At 36.5% G+C, this 24,251-nt stretch overlaps 2 protein-coding genes across 2 annotated transcripts; one reads left to right on the forward strand and one right to left on the reverse strand.

Annotated features, from left to right (window-relative positions):
* The first annotated feature begins 3,033 nt into the window (after window positions 1-3,033).
* Window positions 3,034-5,124, forward strand: cdk5r2 (cyclin dependent kinase 5 regulatory subunit 2). The gene has a single exon (XM_005801224.2). The coding sequence runs from the start codon at window positions 3,308-3,310 to the stop codon at window positions 4,178-4,180; it is 873 nt and encodes a 290-aa protein (XP_005801281.1). The 5' UTR covers window positions 3,034-3,307; the 3' UTR covers window positions 4,181-5,124.
* Window positions 5,125-17,796: 12,672 nt separating this feature from the next.
* On the reverse strand, window positions 17,797-20,623 carry fev (FEV, ETS transcription factor). The gene is made up of 3 exons (XM_005801225.2): window positions 20,407-20,623; window positions 19,715-19,786; window positions 17,797-18,998 (listed from the first exon to the last, which is right to left on the reverse strand). Exons 1-3 carry the CDS (start codon window positions 20,453-20,455, stop codon window positions 18,457-18,459), a joined length of 663 nt encoding a protein of 220 aa, XP_005801282.1. The 5' UTR covers window positions 20,456-20,623; the 3' UTR covers window positions 17,797-18,456.
* Between the last annotated feature and the right edge of the window lie 3,628 nt (window positions 20,624-24,251).

Here is a 24,251-nt window from a genome sequence, read left to right on the forward strand (position 1 = left end):
GAGCAGCTTTAAGAGCAATTGTGTGAAATTTAAATCAAGACATTGAGAAGCATCTAAAATTTTAGCTGAGGTTAAAGAGGACAGTAAGTTGCTTTGGCACAAGAAAACCCCTGAAGCGTCACAATATGTCAATGTCCATTTTGCTTCTGTGGCTTTGTTTTAGTGGACAATGTTCGAAGTTCTCTATTATACCTTTCTTTACATGGTTTGTTCTTCAAACATCTTTGAATTGTTTGGGTGAAACTTTTATAACACAACTAAAACTATGAGAACTCTTGGATTACTTGCTGACTCCTCAGCCCCCAGTCAGATCGTCTGCTGGTTTGCAGAGGACAATTTTATTGTAAAGTAATTTTACAGTGTCAGTCAGAATAATAAGAAACCTTCAGTCGTTCTGCCAGCTGTGTTCTTACACAGTGAGTTCAATAAATTGCGCGGGTAACTGCTGAAGATCCCTGCTGTAAGGAATCACGAAGTGGCTTTTCACAATAAATAGAGCATTTCAAGGCACTGGGTTAATTTATGGACAACTAGATGTGACTGCCCTCTAGTGGTCATGGTTAATCTGTTCTCCCCAAATGTACATGAGCGTTTATTTTTGACCAAGATGCAAAACGTTTACATTTTTATTACTAACGAGGTAAGATAGAACAGAAGCATGATTCTTGATACCTTAATTTGTTAGGTTTATACTTTAATTTGTGTTAAGTATTTTATTGACTCTTGAAAAGTCATCAAAGCCGATTTTAAAATAATCTTCTTGATTAGTCAGCTTATTGGACAAATAAATAAATAAATAAATGCTACAACATTTTGTAAAACAAAATGTAGAACAGAATATTTCTTATGCAGTCGATGTAGTTGCTCTAGATCACCACCAAGAGGCAAACTTACCACAGGTTTAAAAGCAAGGAAGCTACATGACATTCATAGTTGCCTCTTCATATGACAAAAAGAATATCTAAGAATATTTTCTGATTTACAAGAGTTGGATGTTGGTTGGTTGGTTTACAGTGTTGTGAGTCATACAATGTTGTGGTTCATAATGTCAGTCATACATGATTTTGTATCAGTTGTGGCGAAATATTCCAGCAGATTTCTTACATTGTCATTTGCTTCAATGAACACGTTAGTCTATTCATGAACATTTATTTGATTTATTAGTTTATCATCTCAACATAAGGAGATTAATTTAAATCCGACATAGTAATGCATCAATTTACTCATGAAAGAACATAGAAAAATCTCTGCATCACGTTGCTTCAAATAAAGAGATTAAAACGTATCTTTCAAATTATAGTTTAATAATGATAATTTTTCATTATCATTACTAATGATAATGATACAAAGGTTTCTGTTTGTCATCATTGGTTGCATCTGCACAAAATAAATTACTCTAAATTTGGGCTTTCCATTTAATAATTGTCTTACAGCTGAAGTTAATGTTATTTTTATTAAACTTGAGAATGTATGTAAAACATAGCAGCTACATTACATGAGATAAAAATTAATGTACCGTACTGCCTTAAGTTTCTCGTAAACCTTTCCATCTTGGCTTCCTCTTTCTTTGATCTGATATTTGGTGCTTTTCTCAGTATAATGGTACTGTTCAAATTCATATGAGTCTATGTCCTCTAAATCCTAGTTTTTCCTCCCTGCTCATCCCTACCTTTACAAAGATGTTTATTGGAGTCACAAAATCTTGGCACATCATTTTTAATTCAGAGATTTATTTTCCTGCCGCACCCTGTTGCTGTCTATTTGAGTTGTGATCAAAGAGTTGCTTTTGATCACCATCTGATCCCTGATCAAACACCTGCATGATGATCAAATGTGCCTGAAACAGGAAGCAGTTCACAGATTGGGGACAATTTTGTCTTCATGTATCATCAGAGATTCATCTTTGCAAATGAATTACATAAAAGATGTAATCAAAGAAAAGTTATGTTTAAATTTTCTGTCTGTTTTAGCAAGTCATTTTCCTTACTAAGCCTTAAGAAGTACATTGGAAATGTGACTCTTTTAGCCAATAATCCTTGGTGAAATTTAGCTGAACTGAAATTGAAATTCAGGCTTGGCCAGCTAATCAGATCAACCCTAACGACTTCATTAAGAATCGCCCTAGGTTTGACGTTTTACTTTCCACTTTTCAGACACATTTGCATGTTGATTAGATGGAAAGGTCATGTCTGTGTCTTTTCAACAAAACTTTGCTTGAGGATGATGGTGAGAAGCAATGGAGAAAACTACTACCATCATCATCACCACTTCCCCTGTGGCCAAAAATTGGATTTAGTTTGTACATTTACTGGGGACAAGTCCACACTTTATTAATTCCATCAATTCTCCAGGAGACATCAGCATATCATTTATTCATTCTTTCAGTTTATTACTGCTTGATTAGTTTAAGAAAGTTTATTGATTTAAGGCACTATTTTATCTCAAAAGAAAAAAGACCGGTCCATAGAAATGAAAAAGTTGGATGTTTATCATCAACCCTTTTCTAAAAGTCTGATATGCCTTTATTATTAAATAGTTCACACAAATAGCACTACAGCTTACAGTATGTTAGTGGGCAAGTTGATATAATGCTTAAAAGTACAAAATGTGTAGAAATACATATAGGTTTCATCCTACATCATCCTACGTTTTCTCTTTCTAAATAATTGAAACACAGCATATGTCATCTCAGTGTCTTATTCCTGGTAAATGAATTGAGAATAAGTAAATAAATAATTATATCATAATTTTATTTATTGTGATGCACATATTTACTCATTTTTTTTTCATTTGCCAGTGGTAGTCAGTATGCAGGCTTAGAGGAAAATAGCCCATATTATAAACAGAACTTCTGATCCAAAGAAACCCGACTAAGTGAGGAGAATAGCACTTTGACCCGCTTTAGCTTGTTAAATCTATCAATGGCAGTTGAGACCTAAAAACAACAATCCTAATCAGTGGGCTCCTGGTTAGTCTTCCTATTGGCCAGCTGGGCTGTCAATCAACGCCCGCTCGGCTGGTTCGTTGAAGTGAAGGATTTACGCATAGTGACGGATCTTGGTTCATGCTTACAGTCGCACCGGATTTGTGTCGCAGCGTTTCCCAGCCCAGACACAGAGAAGGTACCAGTTAGACTATTATTTCACTTCTCAGGGGAAATTTGCTCCTATCTCTGCCAACAGCATCAGGTAAATAAGCGCCTATAGATGGAGTTTTGGTCGCTGTCGTGACTGTTGTTCGCCTCCTCTCACTCTGCGGAAGATTCTGCCGCAGCATCCAAAACACGGCAGCTCTCTCCTGCGCAAACATGGGCACCGTTCTCTCTATATCTCCTTCCTCAAAGAAGGCATCTATAATGGACACGGAGGCTGCAGGAGACGGATTAAAAAACGACAAGAGCCTCAAACGCCACTCAATGTTCGTGTCCCTCTCCTGGAAGAAGCTGGTGGCCAATTCGGCCAAGAAGAGCGCGAAGAAAGTGACCCCGAACCCGCTGCCGTCCAGCCAAGTGGCCCACCTCAACAGCGAGAACGTCAGGAAGACGCACCAAACCGAGGAAAGGAAGCCAAAAGCGCCCATCCCAGTCCCGGTACCCACGGTACCCACGCAGAACAGCGACAGCGTGGTCCAAAACGGGAGGCTGTCCACGGTTCAGAAGCAACCCAGCAACTTCTCTCTGCTGTCACCCCGGCGGATTGTTATCCAGGCGTCAACCGGGGAGCTGCTTCGCTGTTTGGGGGACTTCTTGAGCCGCAGGTGTTACAAACTGAAAGAGTTAAACAGCGGGGATATTGTCCTCTGGTTCCGAAACATTGACCGGACTCTTTTGATCCAGGGCTGGCAGGACATTGGCTTCATCACGCCGGCCAACGTGGTGTTCGTGTACCTGCTGTGCCAGGAGGCGATCACGGAGAGCGTAAGCAGCGCGGCCGAGCTGCAGGGCACCTTCCAGACCTGCCTCTACCTGGCATACTCCTACATGGGCAACGAGATCTCCTACCCGCTCAAGCCATTCATCATCGACTCAAACAAGGACGTTTTCTGGGAAACGTCGCTCCGGATCATCGACCGGCTGAGCAACAAGATGCTCCAGCTGAACGCGGACCCGCACTTTTTCACCGAGGTTTTTCAGGACCTGAAAAACCAGCGCGATTCCAGCGAGTCCAGCTTGGATCGCTGACCTGGGTTGTAACGGAAGGCCGAAAGTGTCAGAATTTAATGCATAGATAAAACGAAGCACAAAGCTGCAGCCTCTGCAAAAGGAAAATTGAGCCATTTTAGATGAAAAGTTTATATTTCTGACCAGGGCCGGATTTAAAATAAATTTGGGCCATTGGGCTAGAGGCCATTGGGCCATTAAACAAAAAGTTTGTTTAAGCCAGATTTCTAGGGTAGGGCTTAAAAACGTTACTTCTCAAAATTATCTTTATATCCGTATTTTCATAAAAGTTCCTCAGAGATAAATTCTACAATTGTTTTCACCCATACAGAAAAATGACCAAAATTTTGGAGTAACTATGGAAGGATTGTGTGTGTAACTTAGTGACAAAAATACACACGCACACAAAAAGAGGAGAGAGTGGAGCATGCTCTGAACTGCTTTTTAAAGTTATGTCTTTGTTATATTATATTGAAGAAATGTAAAAACTCACTGTCAGATGGGTTATAAATGTGTTATTTAGAAAATTATAAAACAGTATTTGCAAAAATACCCATTTATAAAAACAATTATTTATAACAAACTAACCTTGAGGTTAACCAATCCTTAACCTACCCAACATCAGGATTAAGTAAGCTCTTTCCTAAGTCCAATTTGTTGGTTTTTCCAAACTCTTACACTATATCACGTTTTTACAAATTATCATAGTGATAATTTGTAATGGTTTTATATTTTACAAATATGGCTGAAATTCTAAAAAGAAATAATATGATTTAACTCTCTTCAAGAATGTAAAGAAATATTGTTAGAAAAATAAACTTTTCCTGCTTTGTTCCTTTTGGCAGCTCTGTGCTTCTGCACATGTATGATTGCTTAAATAACATTGGGAAAACAGACATTAAATAAATATATTAATATTCACTTAAATATTCAAGACATTTTTAAACTGTAATCAAACAACTAAATCCAAAAAAAATATTTGCAAATTTTTAAAAGATTAAAAAAAATATATTCATATGACTATTTAGGTATTTATTCATTTAATTTTGTGTGTTGCAACACATCCTGTTTAAATTATTTTACAATGAACTGTAGTTCAGGAAATACTAATTCAAGTTTTCATTAATGGTTAACACATGTAATGACTTACATACTCATTTTTAAAGCAAATTCTAAGATTTTGCTTATTTGATGTATTTTTGCAGTTTTATTTAACCAATCGCATGTCTGAATATTCATTTGTCTGATTTTGGCACTTTTGACTCTTGAAGGGGGAATGAGCAGCACACCGGCTTATCTATAAAGATGAATGTATAAAAAGACTGCAAAATTTTAGGTGCAGTGCTGAAGGCTCCTCATGTCTGGGCTCATGATATTACATAACATCAATATGGTCTTTAGGTTCTACTGTAAGAAGTTTTAAACATGCATGCTGATTGTATGTTGTCCTCTTACTTTGTCTTGTCCTAGAAATTGACTTTGTTGTACAACACCTTCCATTCTAAAAGACTCTCACATCCCCATTTTGTACAGGATTAGCCTAGTAAGTGAATGGATGTCGTGCGGTTTGTGTCCAAACCTGAGCCAGAATAGATCCGAGTCAAGTCAGGGCGCTGAGCTGTCCAAGGTGCTGACCTGTTCAGCCATTTTTGTTTGTCTCCTTTTCTCCCAACTGAGCCAAGCATGGCTTATGAGTGCCACAATCAGCCCAGTACACTTTCGGCACATAAGCCTAAGCCTTGCAAGTAAGTAAGTACAGGTAGACTATTGTGCTTTTTTAGCATCTCAGTCAGCTGATAGATAAGCTGTTGAACATGGAACAGATACAGAATGTATCTGAAAGGGCAAATCACATTGAACAGTGATTGTAAATATTACTCTTTAAGCATTGGCAGTTCCAACTAGGCATGGGCTGGTGTATGGTTTGTATGGCATGATAAGCCTAAGAAAAATGACCACTGTTAAATGTCGTTTACACAAACAATTCAAACAAATTCTATATAATAATCAGTTTTTTTATTAAAACAGAAATAAACAGCAGTTCTTCTCACTACTGCTAATCTGTGAGATAACTACTCACAGTTTACTACTTCTAAACTAAGTATAGTTTACAAGTAGTTATAAGAGTATAAGATTTTTATAGTAACTGATTTCTGTTATGTTGATTTTGACAAAAAGAGCAGGGTTAATGTCTTGAAGCACACAAAATAATATATCAATTTGCTGTTCTCCTCAGAGAGGAACTGGATATAACTATCTGCTGAGATAGCCAGACTACAATCATTTGTTTAATAGACATTCTGCTGTGGCTTCACAACTGTATTTTTAAATTGCAGTTAACTTAATAAGAATGTTTCTTAGTCATAGTAGCATTTTTAAACCAGTTAACCAGCACTGAGCATCAACAGGAGGCAGGAGGTGCTGCACTGAGTTGTCCTCAATAGAACTGGAGGAAACTGGTCACTTTGTCGCTTTTTCTGATATCTCATTAAAAGTACGGTTTTGAAACTGCAACTTTTCAAGCCTATATGTACCACTAACCAACCCATGCCTGATGTTATCAAATGCTTTCCATGAACAAATTTTGTCCTAATGTTAAAAACGTATTCTGCTGGAAAAAGATGTTTTTTTGTATGCTATTTTAATATCTGTTGGTATAAGGTTGTTCTCAGATTCTGTTGTGAGATAGAAATCACCAGATATGTTGCAACAAGATGTCATTTTGCATTTCCAACTGCACTCTCTTATATTGTAACTGGACTACAAAAAAGGTGTTGACTTAAGCTGAACAGCAGATGTACTGCTATTGTTTTAACTGAAGACTGAATGGAATGTAGTTTTCTAAAAATCTTTTTTTTTTTTTTATCCTCTTTGTGCCAAGTGGAAAATGGCCTGAATCTTTCTGGTTTACATGTAAATATCCCATCTTTCCAACATCTTTTTGTTGCTAGTTTTGGTTGAGGTTGAGGGTAGTATGAGCATCACAGAAACAAACACGGGCTTATAGACAAATGTTAGTTATAATCTGTTCTGAAAATATGCTCTGAGCCTCAGTTTGCTGGCTTAAGATTAGTTTATTCAGGATTCCTTAAAGTACAATTCTTTAATGTGAGAGAAATGTAGTAAATATAAGAATAACTCTCATTTGCACATGTGTTATTGCAGTATTTATAAGCTAATATAATCCAACTTGGAGTCCGAAACCAAACATAAACCTATCTACGGTTAATCTGAAAGACTATTGTTCTACTTTGTGAATCATTTGCTTGAAGAGTAAATAACAATGCTGCTATTTTGCACAGCTGTGGACAAATGTTATGTCTTTGCACAGAAATGACGATGTATCGGTGTTTCCTCCAAGGCACTGGAATGCTTTGCCATTACGTTTGCATTCAGTGGCACCAGCTGTCGCTTTTAGAATGATCTGCTGTGAAATAAATCTTTTGTACGGTTCATCTTTTTCCCTAAATGTCATGTGGAAATTGATATTTAGGTGTGTGTTGTCTAAGGTGTTACTCCACGTATGCTTTCACTCTTTGTGTGTGTTGATAAAAGGTCATGACAGTACTTGTTTGACGTGACCATAGAGAAATAAATCCAAATTTATGTAGGATCTCCTTTCTCTCTTGAGTTATTTTATTCCTTTGAATTAATTAAAACAGTATCTAATCCTGATTTGTGCATACTTTTAGTCTGCCTATGCTAGCACTTCTGAAAAGTAGTTTGCATGCACTCATAATACAAAACAAAGTCATTATTTTTAGGCTTTAATTTAGTTGTGTTCTTGATATTGTACTGCAAAATTGAGAATGCTTTTTTAAAAAATGAGAATTGGTAGTTCAAATTTGATTTATTGTGGACAGGGTGAAAAGTATGCAGCGGATATCAACTCAAATATATGCACAACTCCCTTCTAATATTTGGTTGAATTTTCTTGAGCAAACTATAGCTTGACCAGTCAGATTTTTTAAAACTGTCAACAAACTTCTGTCATAATTCTGGCTGAATATTTGGACAGTCTTTCCATTACAAGTGCTAGCTTTAATGTGTCTGAAGTCCTTTTGCTATGCCTAGTTTTGAGGTGAAATTGAAGAACCTTGATCCACTTTGTTCATTGAACAAGTGTTCTGGTAGCAAACAGTCCCATAGGATGATGTTGCTACAACTTTGGACAACATTTAGTACAGTGTTCATAAATTTGAGAGCTTTGCCTCAATTCCACTGAACGTAGTTTTTTTAATTTATGTGGCAAGGTGTCCTATTTGACCGTAAAATCTGGATTAAAGAAAATCAACATTAAATTCAAGCTTGCACACTTTATGCTTCTTTTCCATGTGAAGTGAAAATGTGATGAATCCACTTTGGAAAATTAGCAGTTCAAACATGTAATTAAAAGCTCCAAAATTAATATGTCATTCATATCCATAAATGAGTGGGCAAACATCTTACCGGAACAGTGCCCTGCCATTCGTCAGCAGTAATTAACACGGACACCTTCTTATCTACTACCCACACTCACTAATCCTTCATTCACAATGAACCCAGGAGACACAGTTATGCAATAGAAATAAATCCATGACGAATATGCTTCCCAGGATGTGCTGCGTATGTGTTGGCATAGGTTGCTATGAGACTGAAACTCATGAGACTTCAAGGTTGCCATGAAACTAAAACTTAAAAAGCAGAGTTATTATTGCATGGAAAGTTTTGCTTAATCATTACGCAGACAAGATTGAGCATCCAAACAGATAACATCACAAATCTAGGCTAAATGAAGGTTCACATCCTTAAATATGCTACAGTTTGAATACTTTTTTTTTCATATTGAGGACATCTTAGTATTCTGACACATATACAGGTTATTTTTGGTGTCTTGTCTTTGTCCTCACTGTTCCATAATGAAATGGGGACAGAGAGAACCCAGCAGCATGTAAGTGAATTATGAACCCTTGAAAAAGAGTCTTTATGCTTTGACCTGTTTATCTGGCCTCACATTTTACCTGTTTTGATCTACATGCTGCATCAATAGAGAAAAAAAGAAATAATATCCTTTAATGTTTCTAAAACTTTATATAATTGACATTCAGCCTTCTTTAGTTCATTCAGGTATACATTTGCAAGTCAACATTGTAGAGCTGCATTGATAAGATTTTGTTTTTCTTTTTTTTATGAATAAGCCACGTGTGCTGGAGGGTTCCCTTCCTGTGATTGGTCAGATTCTGCTGCAGTCTCAGAACTGTCCATATTTCTCTCTCCCCCTCTATCTCTCGCTCTCTCTCGTTCGTCTTGCAGGGACACACAGTGTCTATTTACAGAGCAAAAACTGGGAAATGCAGACAGAAAGTGGGGGAGAAAGACAGTGTGACCCAGAATGAGCAAGAGAAGAAGGGTAATTAGAGGTAGAGTGGTAATAAACCTCCAAAAGAGGTAAAATAAGACAAGAAGATGAGCATATAAGAAAGCAGCATTTAATGAATGTTGTAGGTGAAGTTATTTATATTCAACAGAGAGCTTAACATATCTAGACCTCGTCTCTTAAGATAACATTTAATATCAGTAGCATGTTTAAAAACTAAAGTTGAGTGAAATCCACATAGATTGCATTGAAGATGCGGAGGTCTTAGGTCTATTGGGATCCAAAGTTCAGGGAATTGGGATGACTTCATGCATCAGCATTATGTAACCGACATGGGGAGTTGAAAAGCAGAGCCGTGTTGTGACTCTTCCCTTTGCTATTAAGATTCAGCCCAGGTCTGCCGCATATCTGTCTGCCAGCCTGCTCTCTGCATTTCTGTCCACTGAGTCTCTATAGTAACGGGTAAGGTAAGTGAACAAGAACTGGGCAAAATGAGCTGTGCATGGCCAAGCGTGGGCTGAACCTCTGCACTGCTCACACACACACACACACACACACACACGCACACACACAAACACAAACACCCCTGTGAACAATAGTAAATATGCACACTCTGTCACTGCAGGTATGTCCCTAACGCATCCATTTCCAGCCTCTCTGCAGTTTCTCTGCTGACTCACATTTACGTCTAACGATTGTCAACTATGAACCCACTAAATAGTGCACTTTTTTCAGATTGAAGATACTTGTGTGCAGCGCCAACACTATTTGTTGTTGATTGAATATTTTGTCACTGATGTACAGATTTTGTGAAGGTTAAAGCAAAAATATGTACTTACTAGCAGCTTTCACAAAAAAGTTTAAGAAGTATATTTTTTGACAGTATTTTTTAAAATACAATCATCATCGGTGAGATGAAATGAAGATTGAAGTTCTGCTGCAAACACTCAACACAAAACAAATAATGGATAAAAAAAAGTACTTCTCGACTGCTGACTACTTTCACTCTTCATTACTGTAAGGTAAACTATGTTAATATAAAAACAGAGTTGTCCTGAAGCCCTATTTCAGATAATTAGTTGGAAGTCCAAATGTTGAATATCAAGGTGGAAAACATCCTTTCCATTTGAATGGGTGCTCAGTCTAATAATAAGCTCAAAAAGATGAAAATATTGCTTGTAATTTTTATTTTTTATTTTTTTTATAACTGAAAAATTATCAGATTAGTCTGATGATTGACTCTGTCAGATTGAAACAAATAGATGCGTTTTGCCAACTCAACCCACTACACAAAATGTTGCCTGTTCAACAGATTCCCATTTGTTGCAGGGATTTGGAACTGTTTGCTTTTTTTACCTGAAGGTAAATTGAGGATATGAATTGAGGATATTCTTTTACAAAGAATATGAACAAATATGAAAACTTTTCACTTGATTACATTTTTACCAGAAAACATAATGTGCTTGTTAAGCAATAAGCCAGAAACTGGTGAAGGATTTAAACATATTTCAAAAGAAAATCAGCCATGGCTAATTTTGGAGACAGATGAGACAAACAATATTTTATAATATTACCCAACTTAATTACGTTAATAAATATATTTATGCATATGTAGGTATGATTAGTTTACTGTCTGTACTTCTATGCCTTGTACTGAGACTTTTCTTTCCTCATCAGTCACCTTCTTTTGATTTCTTAGAAAAGCAACCAAATCAGCGTGAACTCTTGTAACTCTGAGGGATTATGTCTGCTCTGCTGTCGTCCTTCTACATAACCACTCTGCTAATCTCCTTAACTAGATTATTTCAGTGTTGCGTTACACTGAGAGCCACTCAGCTTCTGTTGTGTAGCAGGAAGGTCGGGGAAAGAAAAGAGGCCATTTATTTTTTCTGTCCCTTTGTTGTTCCTTTTATTCACACATAATTTGAATCACTGGTTAAATAATTTGTTAACAGTTTTCACTGCCTGAGCTCTTATATAATACTACTTTCTCATGTAGCCCACGCCTGCACTATCAGTGAGTTAATCCACATAGAATGAGTCAGTGGGATGATTTATCAATCATTTTTATGTAATATCCAGAATCTAAATCTATGTTTTGATATTTCAGTCAAATTCTTTGGGACTTAAACTTCTGTTGGGAAGTTTTCACTCAACATTAATGGAATGACTTAACCGCTATTCTGTTAGATGGTCCAATAAGACAACATTCAACTTCAGCAATTTTGAAAACTAGTGCCTCAACGTACTATAGATTTTCGTAAATTAAAAGAGGGTAAAAAAATATATATACGTACATACAGGTTCAAAGATATGCATGAGATTTGCTTAAATTCCTACAACTTTAACCCTCTGGCTGTTGAATTGAGAGGGAGGCGACAAATTTGTTCAGTGTCTCAGTGCCACTGGCAGCACATCAGCCTCACAGAATGCCACCACCATGGTTGACTTTTAGGTACAGTGGTTCTTTGTACCATTGTAGAAAAAGGCTCAATGGCAGAATTGCTAGAGTCTGTTTAAATTGGCTGGTTTCCTGGCACAGAGCTCACAGATCTGGTTCATTCTAAAAGCTTATAAGCACCCTCCTCTAATCATTCCAAGGTGAGATCTGATGTGAGTTTGAGATCATTTTTTTTTGCTGAACTATCTAATAACATCAACAATTGTCACGATGAGATGAAAAGAAATTGATTAGATTGTTTAAGAACACCACACGCAACCACAAACTTCAACTTTAAATGTTTTCTCCAAATGGTCTTTGACTTATCTATTGCAATTTTCAGTCAAGCTTGGAGGTTTTGATTTTGGAGTATGATTTGAGTTTATTGGAATTCTCGCTTTGATGCCATCCTCAGTGTTGCTTCACTGTGTAAAATTTACTCAATCTTTTTCTTTAAAAAAAAAAAAGAAGTTCTATGTCATGTCATTGTTGCAACCTGGAAAAAAGTAGTTCTTTATTTTATTTTCAGATATACTTTCTACACAGCTATTTTCTGGGAAATAGTACTATCATATAAGTGCCTCAGAGCCACTAGATATGATTACAGTGATGCTTGAAAAATGTGCTTTTATTGTGTTTGTATTTTAGCATTATGAGTTCATTAGCATTAATCATGTTGTATTAATGCAAACAGAAGTATGTTAAACAGACTGAGTGGTTTGTACTTCCCAAAATCAGAAAAGGGAACCTTGTTTTAGATCATGCCTCGGTTTCTTACCTCTCTCTCTCTCTGTGTCTCTTCATTTCGTGCTTTCTCCCACCTTCTAACTCAAGTCTATTTATGTACCATGTAGGTGTGTTGCTCTAAATTTGCTGTCTTCATGACTTCTTTCTGTAGCTGGGAGAATGACTCACTGACTGTGATATTTCATACAATTCAGCTTATTGCCCACAGGCTGCTTTCATTTCAGTCCATTGCAGAGAACATGAAAACCTCCTTATTGTGTATTTAGTGTAGCTTCAAGAGATTTATCTAAATATAATAAACATGCAATAAACATTATTGTCTGAATAAATCTACATTTTGATTAATGCGCACATTTCTTGAGTCATCTCTCATCTTTTCATATTTTTTTCTGTTATCAAACTACACTTACCTGTGATTTTCTAAAGTGATCTTGATCAACAGTTCTTTAGGTTTACTGAAGACCTGTCAAGGTTTTATCTGTGTGGTCTGACTGGTTTTTCACATATTTTCAGTTTATAAGATTGTCATTTTCAATACAAAGATTTTTGTTTGTTTTTGAAGCTACTTATCTCTAACCAATCAATCTTTCAGACACAAAGGATAAACAAATAAGGAGTTTTGGCAACACATAATGGTCAACTCTGCAAATAAACTTTTTCAAGGAGTGTCATTAAGTGCAAATTGATTCCATTTCTTTAGCCGGGTCCAGTAAAATCAAATATATCAAATTGATACATAGAATAGAATAGAATAGAATAGAATAGAATAGAATAGAATAGAATAGAATAGAATAGAATAGAATAGAATAGAACAGACCCTTCTGTAATCTCAGTCTAACATTTGTCATTTTGCACAAATATTGAAATTATTTCACAGATATTTGTGCAAATAGTTTCCTGAGAGTAAAATATATTTCAGGAAGGATTATTGCACAACATAAATAGAGTGCTATATGTAGAGTGTTTTGTTAGCTGCAGCAGCTGGGGAGAAGTCAGCTGACTGTGTGTTTATCTGTGAGGGTAGGAATGAAGTGAGGTTAGGAAGGCAAAAGATCTTGGGAAGAAGGTGTTTCTGCAAATTATAATCTGGATTTTTATGTTGCTTTTCAACCCATTTCTTCATCCTTTCTGAGTGGCCTTTCAGTCAGTCTCATTTCACTGTGGATGACACATACCAGTTTAGAAGTCCAAGGTCTTTTGCTACAAAATAGAGAACCTTTCTCCTTCATTATCAGGTCAGACTCATACATATCTGGTTGACACATCTGGAAACTGCACTCAAGAGGAATCAGGCTACAGGTGACCTACTATTTTTTTCCTGATACTTTGTTGATTTCTTTGGATTTTTTTAAGATGTCACAAAAGGAAGCAGTGTGTTCGAGGTGTTATCTTGAATTGAATCCACAGATGTGCCTGATGCCCTTCTCAAGTTGCTTGAAGTCTTACTAACATTGTTAATGTAAACTAACAAATCTGAAGCAAGCAATAAAACAGTCTAATCTTTTACTGTGATAGCACGGTTGCCTGGCAGCAGGAAGGCCCTTTGTTCGAATCGTGCCTGGGGAACTTAACTTGCATGCTTTCCCCATGCATGCGTGGCTTTATGCTGGCTTCCTCATAGAATCAAAACCCATGACTGTTAGGTAATGCAGTCTCTTTAAATTGCCCTTATACATTGTGCATGGTCTGCTTTATAATGGACTGGGAATTTGTCCAGGTTGTACCCTGGTTCTTCCTTAATGACCAATGGACACCAGCTTCTGTGAGGAGAAGCGGTTGTAGAAAACAGGTGAATGGATGACAGGATAACGACTTAAAACAAGAAGTGTTTAGATGTTATGATGACAGGCAGTGACAAAAATGTTTGTGTATTATTATGTAGTGCATGTATTGTAAATATCTGATTTCAACTGTGTGTAAGACTGCAAACTTCTTCAATGAGTCCTTCTTTTTCAATGGGGCAATTAAGTTGTGCAAAACATGTTTCTGTGGATAAATGACAACAGATGTGAGTCAAAAATGAGCCAAAGTGTCAACATTTTTCCATCCATCAATTCAAAGGGCTGCTATTTAAACCTGAGTCTATGCAGCTAATTTTATTTCCCCCTTCATCCTTTGTGTGTTTTCGTCTCGCTGCTCTATCTCCTGCATTCACGCTGTTAATCCTGCGGCTCGCAGGAAAACACCCACCTATTTTGTTATGCAAGAAGCGAGAGGATGAGGATCAGCAACAGAAAAGGGTGATGCACATAGAGGCAAACAAACACTTAAGGGGGAGAAAGGTGGCAATTGCTGTATTGTGGAAGTACCTGACTCCCTGATAGCAGCATTGTTTGGGCTCTCATGTTGTCAGAGCTGCTGTGTCAGAGACACAACCAGAAGGCGTCTGTCTGCAGCAATGTTTAGTGCGTAAAACAACCCTGGCAAGAGACAGATTTAGTTGCTGAGAGTGACCTCATGTCTTTCCCATTGATATGCAGAACACATACACAAACACTGGTGCTGTTAGTGAGGGGTGGATTCTCTGTCCCTCTCACATGCAAACACACTTTCTGATTTTTAACCTAGCTGCATCAATGCTACGGTTTCATGTAGACACTAACATGTTGTCTAAATTATTTATTTTTCATCAAATTGCAACTTTTAGCTTAATGTTGGTCTAATTTCATCTTCAAATAAAACAAAGTCCTTTTAAGATTCATCCACATGTCCAGGATGAACTGTCATATAACGAGGTGAAGGGTTAATCTGCTATTTGCAACAGCTTCTGCACTCTACATTAATCCAGTCCTTTGATCACTTAGTTATGTAAGGTGTATTTGTGGCAGCAGAAGAGCGATGGTGCCCCCGCATGGCCGACTAGAGTCATTGTTGCACTTTGAAACTTCTGGAAAAAGTAACTTTTGGAAGCAGCAGCTCAACAATTTTTTACATTAGTAAACCTGCTGAAAAAAATGTCCGGTTGATTTAAAACCTGAATTTAAATGCACTATTATGTTAGTGCATAACACAATCCTTAAAGGCACAACTAAAAGTGGCACTCTCTACTAAATAAATAAATAAATAAATAACAATAATTATGACTTTGTTCTAAAAGAGACAAATTGTAATCAATCAATCAATCGAAGTGCTTTAAATCATGAAAACATAAAAATATAAAAACATTACAGTCACCCATTGTGAAACCAGGAACAATCATTATATTTTGTCAAGTGTAATTATAAAAGTCATCAATACACATCAAATTCTGTGGTCAGTGTTCCATTTGTCATGGTTCAAAAGCAACAGGTGGGTTTTTAGACTTGATTTTAAGGAACTCAGTGCTGCAGTTGTTTACCAGTTTTCTGTAAATTTGTTCCAGATTTAGAACAAAGTTACATCCTTGTCCTGCTGAATTGTATTTACTCTGACCTGTAGAGAAGACATGCAGTAGCTATTTCCTTTCTGGACTCGATATCGTGTTCTGCTTTAGTTTCCCTTCAATGGGTTCCTGTTAAATAAAGAACAGAATTTAAATTTCTTTCTTAAAAATTAATCTCCCTCAAACTCTGCCTGCTTTAAAACCTTCATTTTTGATAAAACCTATAGTTAGAGCACAGCTTCTGAGCTTCTCTGTAGTTGTCTTGCTATGGGACAACTAGGTCAATTTGCTACTGGAAGACAAATTGACCTCCTTTCCTTTTCTTCTATGGTCCAGTTTGCATTATTTGCTGTTATTTGCTGTTTTATTATTTGTTTTCGCTGAATATTTTCTCTCCAGGTAACTGCATCTGGTTTATCTGTTAGACGCCTTTCCGGAGGGGAGCATAGGGTGAGTACAATTGTAATTCTTATTTAAATAATTATTTTAACCATTGACTGGTTTTCGCAATAGCAAAGACTCTACATTCTCAATAACACAAATCTAGGCGCAATCAGAAGTATGTTCTCGACCATTAGACTAGCTCACTCTTACTATGTCTTAACGCTGAAGGCTAAAAAAGTCAAACTTTTACTCTCGTTCATTAATCTGATTGTCGGCAAGGATTCAAAAATGGTTCGCTTTGATTGTTTAACTTCTCTAATCTAAATATCTCTTTTTTTCTTTTGGCACTTTACAAAGTCACAAGACGGAAGACTATCGGGAAGTAGTCAATGTTAAATACATTTATTTATAAACGTGATTTTTGAATATTTTTTTATTATCATTATTATTATTTTTTATCAATTCAAATTCCACTGAATGGAATTTTCCTGTTGTCACAGGATATTTAATATGAATTCAGTGAAAACAATAAAAGCGTCAGATTGGTTCAATAATGTCATCCTTTCTTCACACATAATACTTGACGGTACTGCTTGAAATGTCTTTGCAGGTGAAAAGAAAAGTTTACATTTCTATAAATATTTTTTAATGTAGTGTGATTTTTTTAAGCAAGCAGTCATTTATCAATGTCATTTGAGGTTTTTTTTTTTCTTTATCCAGTCTGAGCCTCAAATTCAACTCCTAAAATCCCGATTCTTCACCACAAGGTGGCGCCAGAGATCTACCATAATAGTGTTTAAAAAAAATAATTCTCAGAGGGAGGGAAAGCAGCGGCAACGCTCATTTAAGGCACCAGATCATTTTCCACCTATTCTGTCCAAGATAGTTTAAATTCTCAGTTCTCGATTCACAAACTGATGTATATATTTTTACTTTCCCTTTATGATTAGTTATTTCTGTGCATCTTAAATATAAGTATTTACAGCGGTCATTCAGAGCTTAGGCATTATTTTTGTTTTATTGTAAATTTCAATTCTATATCTGCTTATGTTTGTGGTTCTGTTACCCTTCAACTCTGGATAAATATGAATGTGACTAAGGTAAAAACAACGTTAGTCACATTCCTAATTTTATGTATTGAAATCATAAAAGCACATTTGCTCACTGTAGAGTAATGGCTAGGGGAAAACAATACTTTACGTCTCACTGTCGCGTCCGAAATGGCTCTTGGACGGTAAACCTCCCTTTGGCAGGTGGCTCCATTTTGTATCTGAAAGAGTCGGTGGCGTTCCGATCGACCAAAGTGTATAAAGGGAACAGAGACAATTTAAAGGAAGAAAGGAGAAAACAACTCTTCTAGCATTTTATTGGAACATCTAATGGCTATATTCTCTATCAAAAAACACCTTGTCACAAATAAAAGTTTGTTGATTTCTGAAATTCTAAATTTGTTGAGTGAAGATCAGAAATTTCATATTTTTAAAAAAATGACATTTTGCGCAGAAAAGTAGTTTGTGTAAAACTACGCGTTTTTTCTAATGGATGTATTTATTCATTCATTTATTAAATATTCATTACATCTGAGTGAAAAACGATTTAAAGCATAGTCAAGCTATTTTTTTGTCTGTTTTTTAACACACATATTGGTTATTTCTACGCAGTAGTCTGAACAAAGGGTCAGATTGATTCAAGTTATTGGAAATTATTTACTTCATATCTACAAAGACCATCTATAATCAAATTCGGGAATATAATAAAATAGGACGTAATGTTCACTTTTGATTCTAATTAATAATTTACCGACATAAATTACCGGGATAAAATGCAGTCCAAAATTTACAAGGCTAGGTGTGGAATAAGGCAGGTTTGCTGAGTGAAGTAAGAGAAATGTCGTTTTTCAGAAATCTTGTCCAAATCATGGTGGAATTACTCAACATTTGGGGCGCAAACAAAAACCAGTTCGTGTTTATTCATGTATTCCAAGTCTGGCATGGAATGTGCAACAGGAGTCAGTTGTAGTGATTGTTGATGTTGGCCAGACTGTTGATGTTGTTGACGCAGCTGATGTGCGACGGAGACACGGTGCCGAAGGGCCCCGCGGGCTGCAGGTTGTGGCTGTGATAAAGGGCCGCCGGTGGGGAGCCGGGCCAGTAGGAGAAACCCGAGGGACCCACGCCCGGCGTGACGAGATTCAGTTTGGAAATGCCGGAGAAGGGGATCGGGGAGAAGTTCCCCTGAAACTTGTAGATGGCCTGCTCCGTGGTGGACGGCTGGCACACCTGCGCCAGGCCGTGGAAGTCGAACTTGTAGGCGTATCTCTTGCCGTGGACTTTAGTCATGATGTTCTTGTCGTAATAGTAGCGCAGCGCCCGGCTCAGCTTGTCGTAGTTCATGTTGGGCTTGCTCTTCCGCTCCCCCCAGCGCCGGGCCACCTCATCCGGGTCGATGAGCTTGAACTCCCCATTGGTGCCCTCCCAGGCGATGCAGGACACGTTGGTGCTGTCCGAGAGGAGCTCCAGGAGGAACTGCCACAGCTGGATCTGTCCGCTGCCTGGGGACAGAGGAACAATAAAAACACACACGCAACAGTCAATGTTATGTTCTCAAAGACATATTCATGATAAGACCTTGATCTCACTAGTGATCAGAGAAAAAGAAACTAGATTTCATTTCTTTTATAGCAACAAACTCCTTTCAGATCTTACAATCATTCTGGGTTTTATTCTCCCCAGATTCCACTTCTATTACATAAAAAAATATTTTATTTAGTTTTAGAGATGAACGGTGTGTCATCAAATCAGAGAAAATCTGATTGTCAATGATATTGATGTCGGATATTTGAACTTAAAGTAAATAAGTTTTTTCTTTCTTTGATTCTTTCTTTTCCTCGCTCTCTTTTGTACGTTCTCTTTTTTAGTTTTCAATATTTTCTTGAATAAAAATGTATTAAATAAAGAATTTTTATCAAATTGTATGTAGTATTTTTGACAAATAAACATTCATAGTTCACTATTTGGAAGTAGATAATTATTTTCCAACGATATTTATCAAATATGTATTTAAAATAAATAATTTATTAATCGTTATGATAGCAAAATCAATTACTATCTACTACTCTTTCTTTTTTAAAGAATCCATATTTTATTAGTCGGCTAATATTTGATATAAATTTTCACTAAAATATTATTCTAAGCATAACACACAAGCAATGGAATAACAAAGTAACAAATGAATATTTTTTTATGATTATTTTGGGTTCATTCTTACCTTTTTGCACTCCGGTATTTATTGGACTCCAAGATGTTCCTTTGCTTTCTTTCAACAGATTTTCTGTTGGATCTGAAGTCAAAACAGAAATATTAACATCAAATATATATTTATTCACAATGTTACAAAATTGTTTATGGAATTCCCCTAAGCTATGTATTTCCAGATATCAATCTGGTTTGGATATTTAGGGTCAGTATATGAAATAGCGAATGAAATGAATATACAGCTGACAAAAAATGCATTAAATACAACAATATTTGGAAAAGCATAAAAACTCAATAATTTATTTAAATCCGCAAAACACAACAAATTCCCCCCATTTTTTTAAACGGGTGTTAAATTTTTTTTTAGTAACATTTAAAGTTGACTATTTTTGCACCAATTTACACAAAAAATAGACTTATAAATGCGCAAACGGAATGAAATCCTATTGCTTTCTGGTGCAGTCAGAGTCCAGTGCGTGAAGCATGTCATCCTTGCGGTCCCCCCTGCAAGAAGCCAGGAAACGCGTCCAGGAAAAAGGATTTCCGATTTCCGACAAAAGAGCAGACGGGCTTTCAGAGGGAAGCGGCTCAGCACAGCTCTGGCCTGGAAATCGAACATCTTCTTCTGCTGGACTCCACAGCGCTGCAAACATCCAACCAATTCTATCATAAAAGCCTGTTTGACTAATTTCTAACCGGACAAACCTGAGAGATACATGTTGAACATGAGGTTTCCTCCGCGGTCCTGTCTCATTGTGTTCAGATGCTCAGAAAGGCTTGGGTTTCATTTCGGCGGTGGCGCAGCAAAAGATTTTTATTAAACTTTATCTCATAACTGGGATCTGGAATAAATGCGGGTGGACAGATTGAAGTTTCCAGGCAACTGTCACTGGCCCCCATCTCTGAGACAATATTCAGACAGCAATTTCCCCTGGTGCATTGCTTTAATTAAAAGAGCAATTTACCTCTGTCAGCCCGCCCGGTGCCCACAATAAAAAGAGGCCGATAGAAATTCGGCCCTTATCAATCCACCATCACAGTTTAATAAAGTTTCCGCGTTAAGATCTGAGTTTCTATGGTGAATTGAAGTGTTTGACATGGAAACCAGTTCAGATCCCCCTCACTTTTCCGCCTCTTTACCTCTTGGTAAACAACAAAGACCTGCCTCGTGTTGGAGAAAGAATATTTACCTTGAAAAACGCGCTTCAGTGAGCAGAGGAAAACAAGAACATTTCATCCCTCCTAACATCCTCTGTGTGGGTTTAACGTTATATGGCCTCAATCTGGGGCTAATGAGGTCATAACGTTAAAACCATGGGCCCTGATGCTCATTGGTGCAAGCTCATGTCTTTCTGCCTCTTCTAGGACAGTGGTGTCCAAAGTCGGTCCTCGAGGGCCGGCATCCTGCATGTTTTAGTTTTCTCTCTGATTTAACGCACCTGGATCAAATGATGGTTCACCAGAAGGCCTAAGAAGAACATTGACATGCTGAAAATGTTGTTACTACCACCAGAGAGAGAACTAAACCATGCAGGACCGACTTTGGGCACCACTGTTAGGAGCAGCAGACTTTGATAAAGTCACATTTTTCTGAACTGAATGTCATTCCTTTTCCGATCAAACTGCAAATTTGAGATTATGAGTCTGGAAACGTCTCAACGCCATTTTCCAGGTTTTGCCTCTCCAGTGAACCATAATGAGAGCTATTCGCAAACTGAGAAGGAGTGGCAATATTAGTCTACTAAAATCACTCCATTTTCATCCACAAATTAATCCACAGGTCACAAATAAACCCAGAACAACAACACTTTTCTCAGTTAAGATGATTTTTGACAATTCCACACAAAAAATTAAAAATTATATATTGATGACCCCCATGACTTTAGGGAAAATATTTTGTGGACCAACTTTATCATGACCATAATCTCAAGGGAATGCAGGTTATGCAGAAGACAATAATTTAAAGCACACCAGTAAATCCACCTTTAAATGGCTAAAAAATGAAGGCTTTGGACTGGTCTAATCAAAGTCTGGAGTTAAATCTAACCCAGATATTGTGGCTTGACTATCTGCTGTGATCTAGAAAATGTAAGTTACTTAATTAAAATCTGAACAAAAAATGTTAAATTAGTAATTTAATGTTAAATTCAAACATTATGTAGCATAACTGAACATGGCTGATATAGATACAGTATATTCAGTATTTGTTTCAGTCAATTCTGACCACTACGTCAATTTCAGTTCAGAGTAACAATGTCACAGTTAAAATAAGTTTTAAGTTTTAATAAGTTTAACATAGCACATCTAGTCAAAACTTGGTTGGGCTTTATTTTGGATAAATTATTGCATCAATTCAGCATTGCATGGAATTGCAATATACAGTATGTACTGAATTTGAATGAATTGACTATGTACTGTAAGTCTGTGTTTTGAGACGGCAATTTGTCGTCAATCTGAAAATTCAAATCTAATTCAATCCAAATTCAATCTAAATTTAATTGAATTGAATTGAATTGAGTTGAACTTAACTGAACTGAATTCAAAGAATGGTGTGTTTAGATATGTACAGTGTTATTTTTCACCCATTGGTTTTGCAGAACCATTGTCGACTAGAAAGCTGAATCTTGGTTTCATTAGAGTTAAGTACCTCCATCCACATGCTTGCTGTGTCTCATACACAGCTTGTGACAAACGGTCACTCTTCTATAAAGGCTAGATTTGTGGAGTCCATGACTAAAAGTTGTCACTTTTATAGATTGTCACAACTGAGCTGTGGATCTCTGCAGCTCCTCCAGAGTTACCATAGACAATTTGGATGTTTCTCTGATGTATTTCACTGGCACTGACCTGTATTGACAGCTTTGCAGTTTTTGGTGATGGATGGAACAGAGCTCTTTGTGATGTTCAAAGTTTGCAATATTTTTTCTACATCTTAGTATCTTTAAACTTCTTCACAGCTTCCTCATTGAACTGTCTGCTGTGTTCCCTTGATATTCTTCATCAAACCTCTAAAATGTTCACAGAAAAGCTGGATCTGACTTTAAATGAGGTCTTATACAGTCACTTTCAGTTGATGCAAATTAGGGGTATAAGAATTAAGGAAGTGAGTTATTCATGGCATACCTTTTAGAGTTGTGTATATTCTTTTTGTCCACTGCACAATTTTATGTTTCTCATTATATACAATCTTTAAAAAATACACACATTTTGTGCTTGTAGTGTGACAAAAAATAACAGATTGTCAATACTTTGTGTCTAATGTTCAACAGATTTTAAGTAAGTTGTAAATTTCTTATCAATAATTCTGATGATTTATTTGCCATTAATAAAGCCCAATTATTGCAAATAATAGTGATGATGTTTCTTGCAAATATTTCACACCCAGGTGGTTCAACTCTAATTTATTGACTAAGTGAATCCGTATCAGTTTAACTGTCACATTATATAATATATAATGTTATATTATATTACAACATAAAACATTTGTAATACACAGAAACAGGCAACACATTTGAAATATTTTATTCAGATTTTATTAATATCATTAAGTCACTGGTTAAAGCTTTTCCAATAAACTATATAAGATTATGCAAAAAAAAAAAAAAAAGAACATGCAGAACACTACTAAAAAATTGGAAATATGGGCACCAAATTAAAACCATTCAAACGTGGGCGTGATGTGACTGTGTACACTGTTCCAGCTTTGACTCCGGCATGTGTTGGATGTTGTTCTGTTCTTTTTGTTTTCTCATCCAATCAATCTTTGATTATCTGATCTAGCTTCACTGAAAATAAATGCAAACCCCACAACATGCATATTTCATGATGATCCTGAAAGAGAAAGCACACACCGACAGTGATATATGCTGCTGGTTTATGTGCAGTTTGGCAATTTGTCTGTCTCTAAAACACAAACCAGAAGACAAGTTAAGTGATATAATATAGTTATTGTTTCTACTATCTTTAATGTCTAGGCAATTAATTCCTATTTTAAGCTTACAAACATGTATTTTTTTTTCAATTAGAAAACATACAGTGAATCTAAGGTGAACTCAAAGTACAAGACTATTAGCATCTTATATCATAAGCTTATATTTTTGTGTGAATAGTTAGCTGATAATCAATGTCTCCATGAGTCATCTGATATGAGTTCTGTCATGCACACAGAAAGGAAATCATATAAAAATGGAAAATACAATGAAGCTACATAAAACAGCAAACATTTTTATAGCTAACTACTTAAGAACTACACGGTAAACCATTGATTTATGGTAAAATATAACACCTTTTCAATAAACTGTCACGATGCATTCTGGGATTTTGCACTGCAGGATATAATTTAATGGATTTTACTGCAAAACTCAAAATCTGTCAGAGTAGTTTTTATGTTCTGGCTTCTGTCGTCAGATGTTCTCGCTGACATGTCTCAGGCTTCCCAGACTTGCTTTAGCTGCCTGTGTCCAAGTACAAGTCGCAGGCAACTTAAAACAAGCCTCGGAAGCTAGACTGAATCCGTGGTTGCAATAGTGGGAAAATATGCAGGCAATCTT

Source organism: Xiphophorus maculatus, chromosome 7 (assembly GCF_002775205.1).
Source record: "Xiphophorus maculatus strain JP 163 A chromosome 7, X_maculatus-5.0-male, whole genome shotgun sequence".
Taxonomy (NCBI): domain Eukaryota; kingdom Metazoa; phylum Chordata; class Actinopteri; order Cyprinodontiformes; family Poeciliidae; genus Xiphophorus; species Xiphophorus maculatus.

What these genes read in the sequence shown, in the direction of transcription:
- cdk5r2 (XM_005801224.2), top strand. Translation starts at nt 3,308, where the DNA reads ATGGGCACCGTTCTCTCTATATCTCCTTCCTCAAAGAAGGCATCTATA.
- fev (XM_005801225.2), bottom strand. Translation starts at nt 20,455, where the DNA reads ATGAGACAGGACCGCGGAGGAAACCTCATGTTCAACATGTATCTCTCA. An exon ending in GTTCAACATGTATCTCTCAG is followed by an intron (nt 19,787 to 20,406) that starts GTTTGTCCGGTT and finishes TTTTGACTTCAG; the next exon opens with ATCCAACAGAAAATCTGTTG. An exon ending in AAATACCGGAGTGCAAAAAG is followed by an intron (nt 18,999 to 19,714) that starts GTAAGAATGAAC and finishes CTCTGTCCCCAG; the next exon opens with GCAGCGGACAGATCCAGCTG.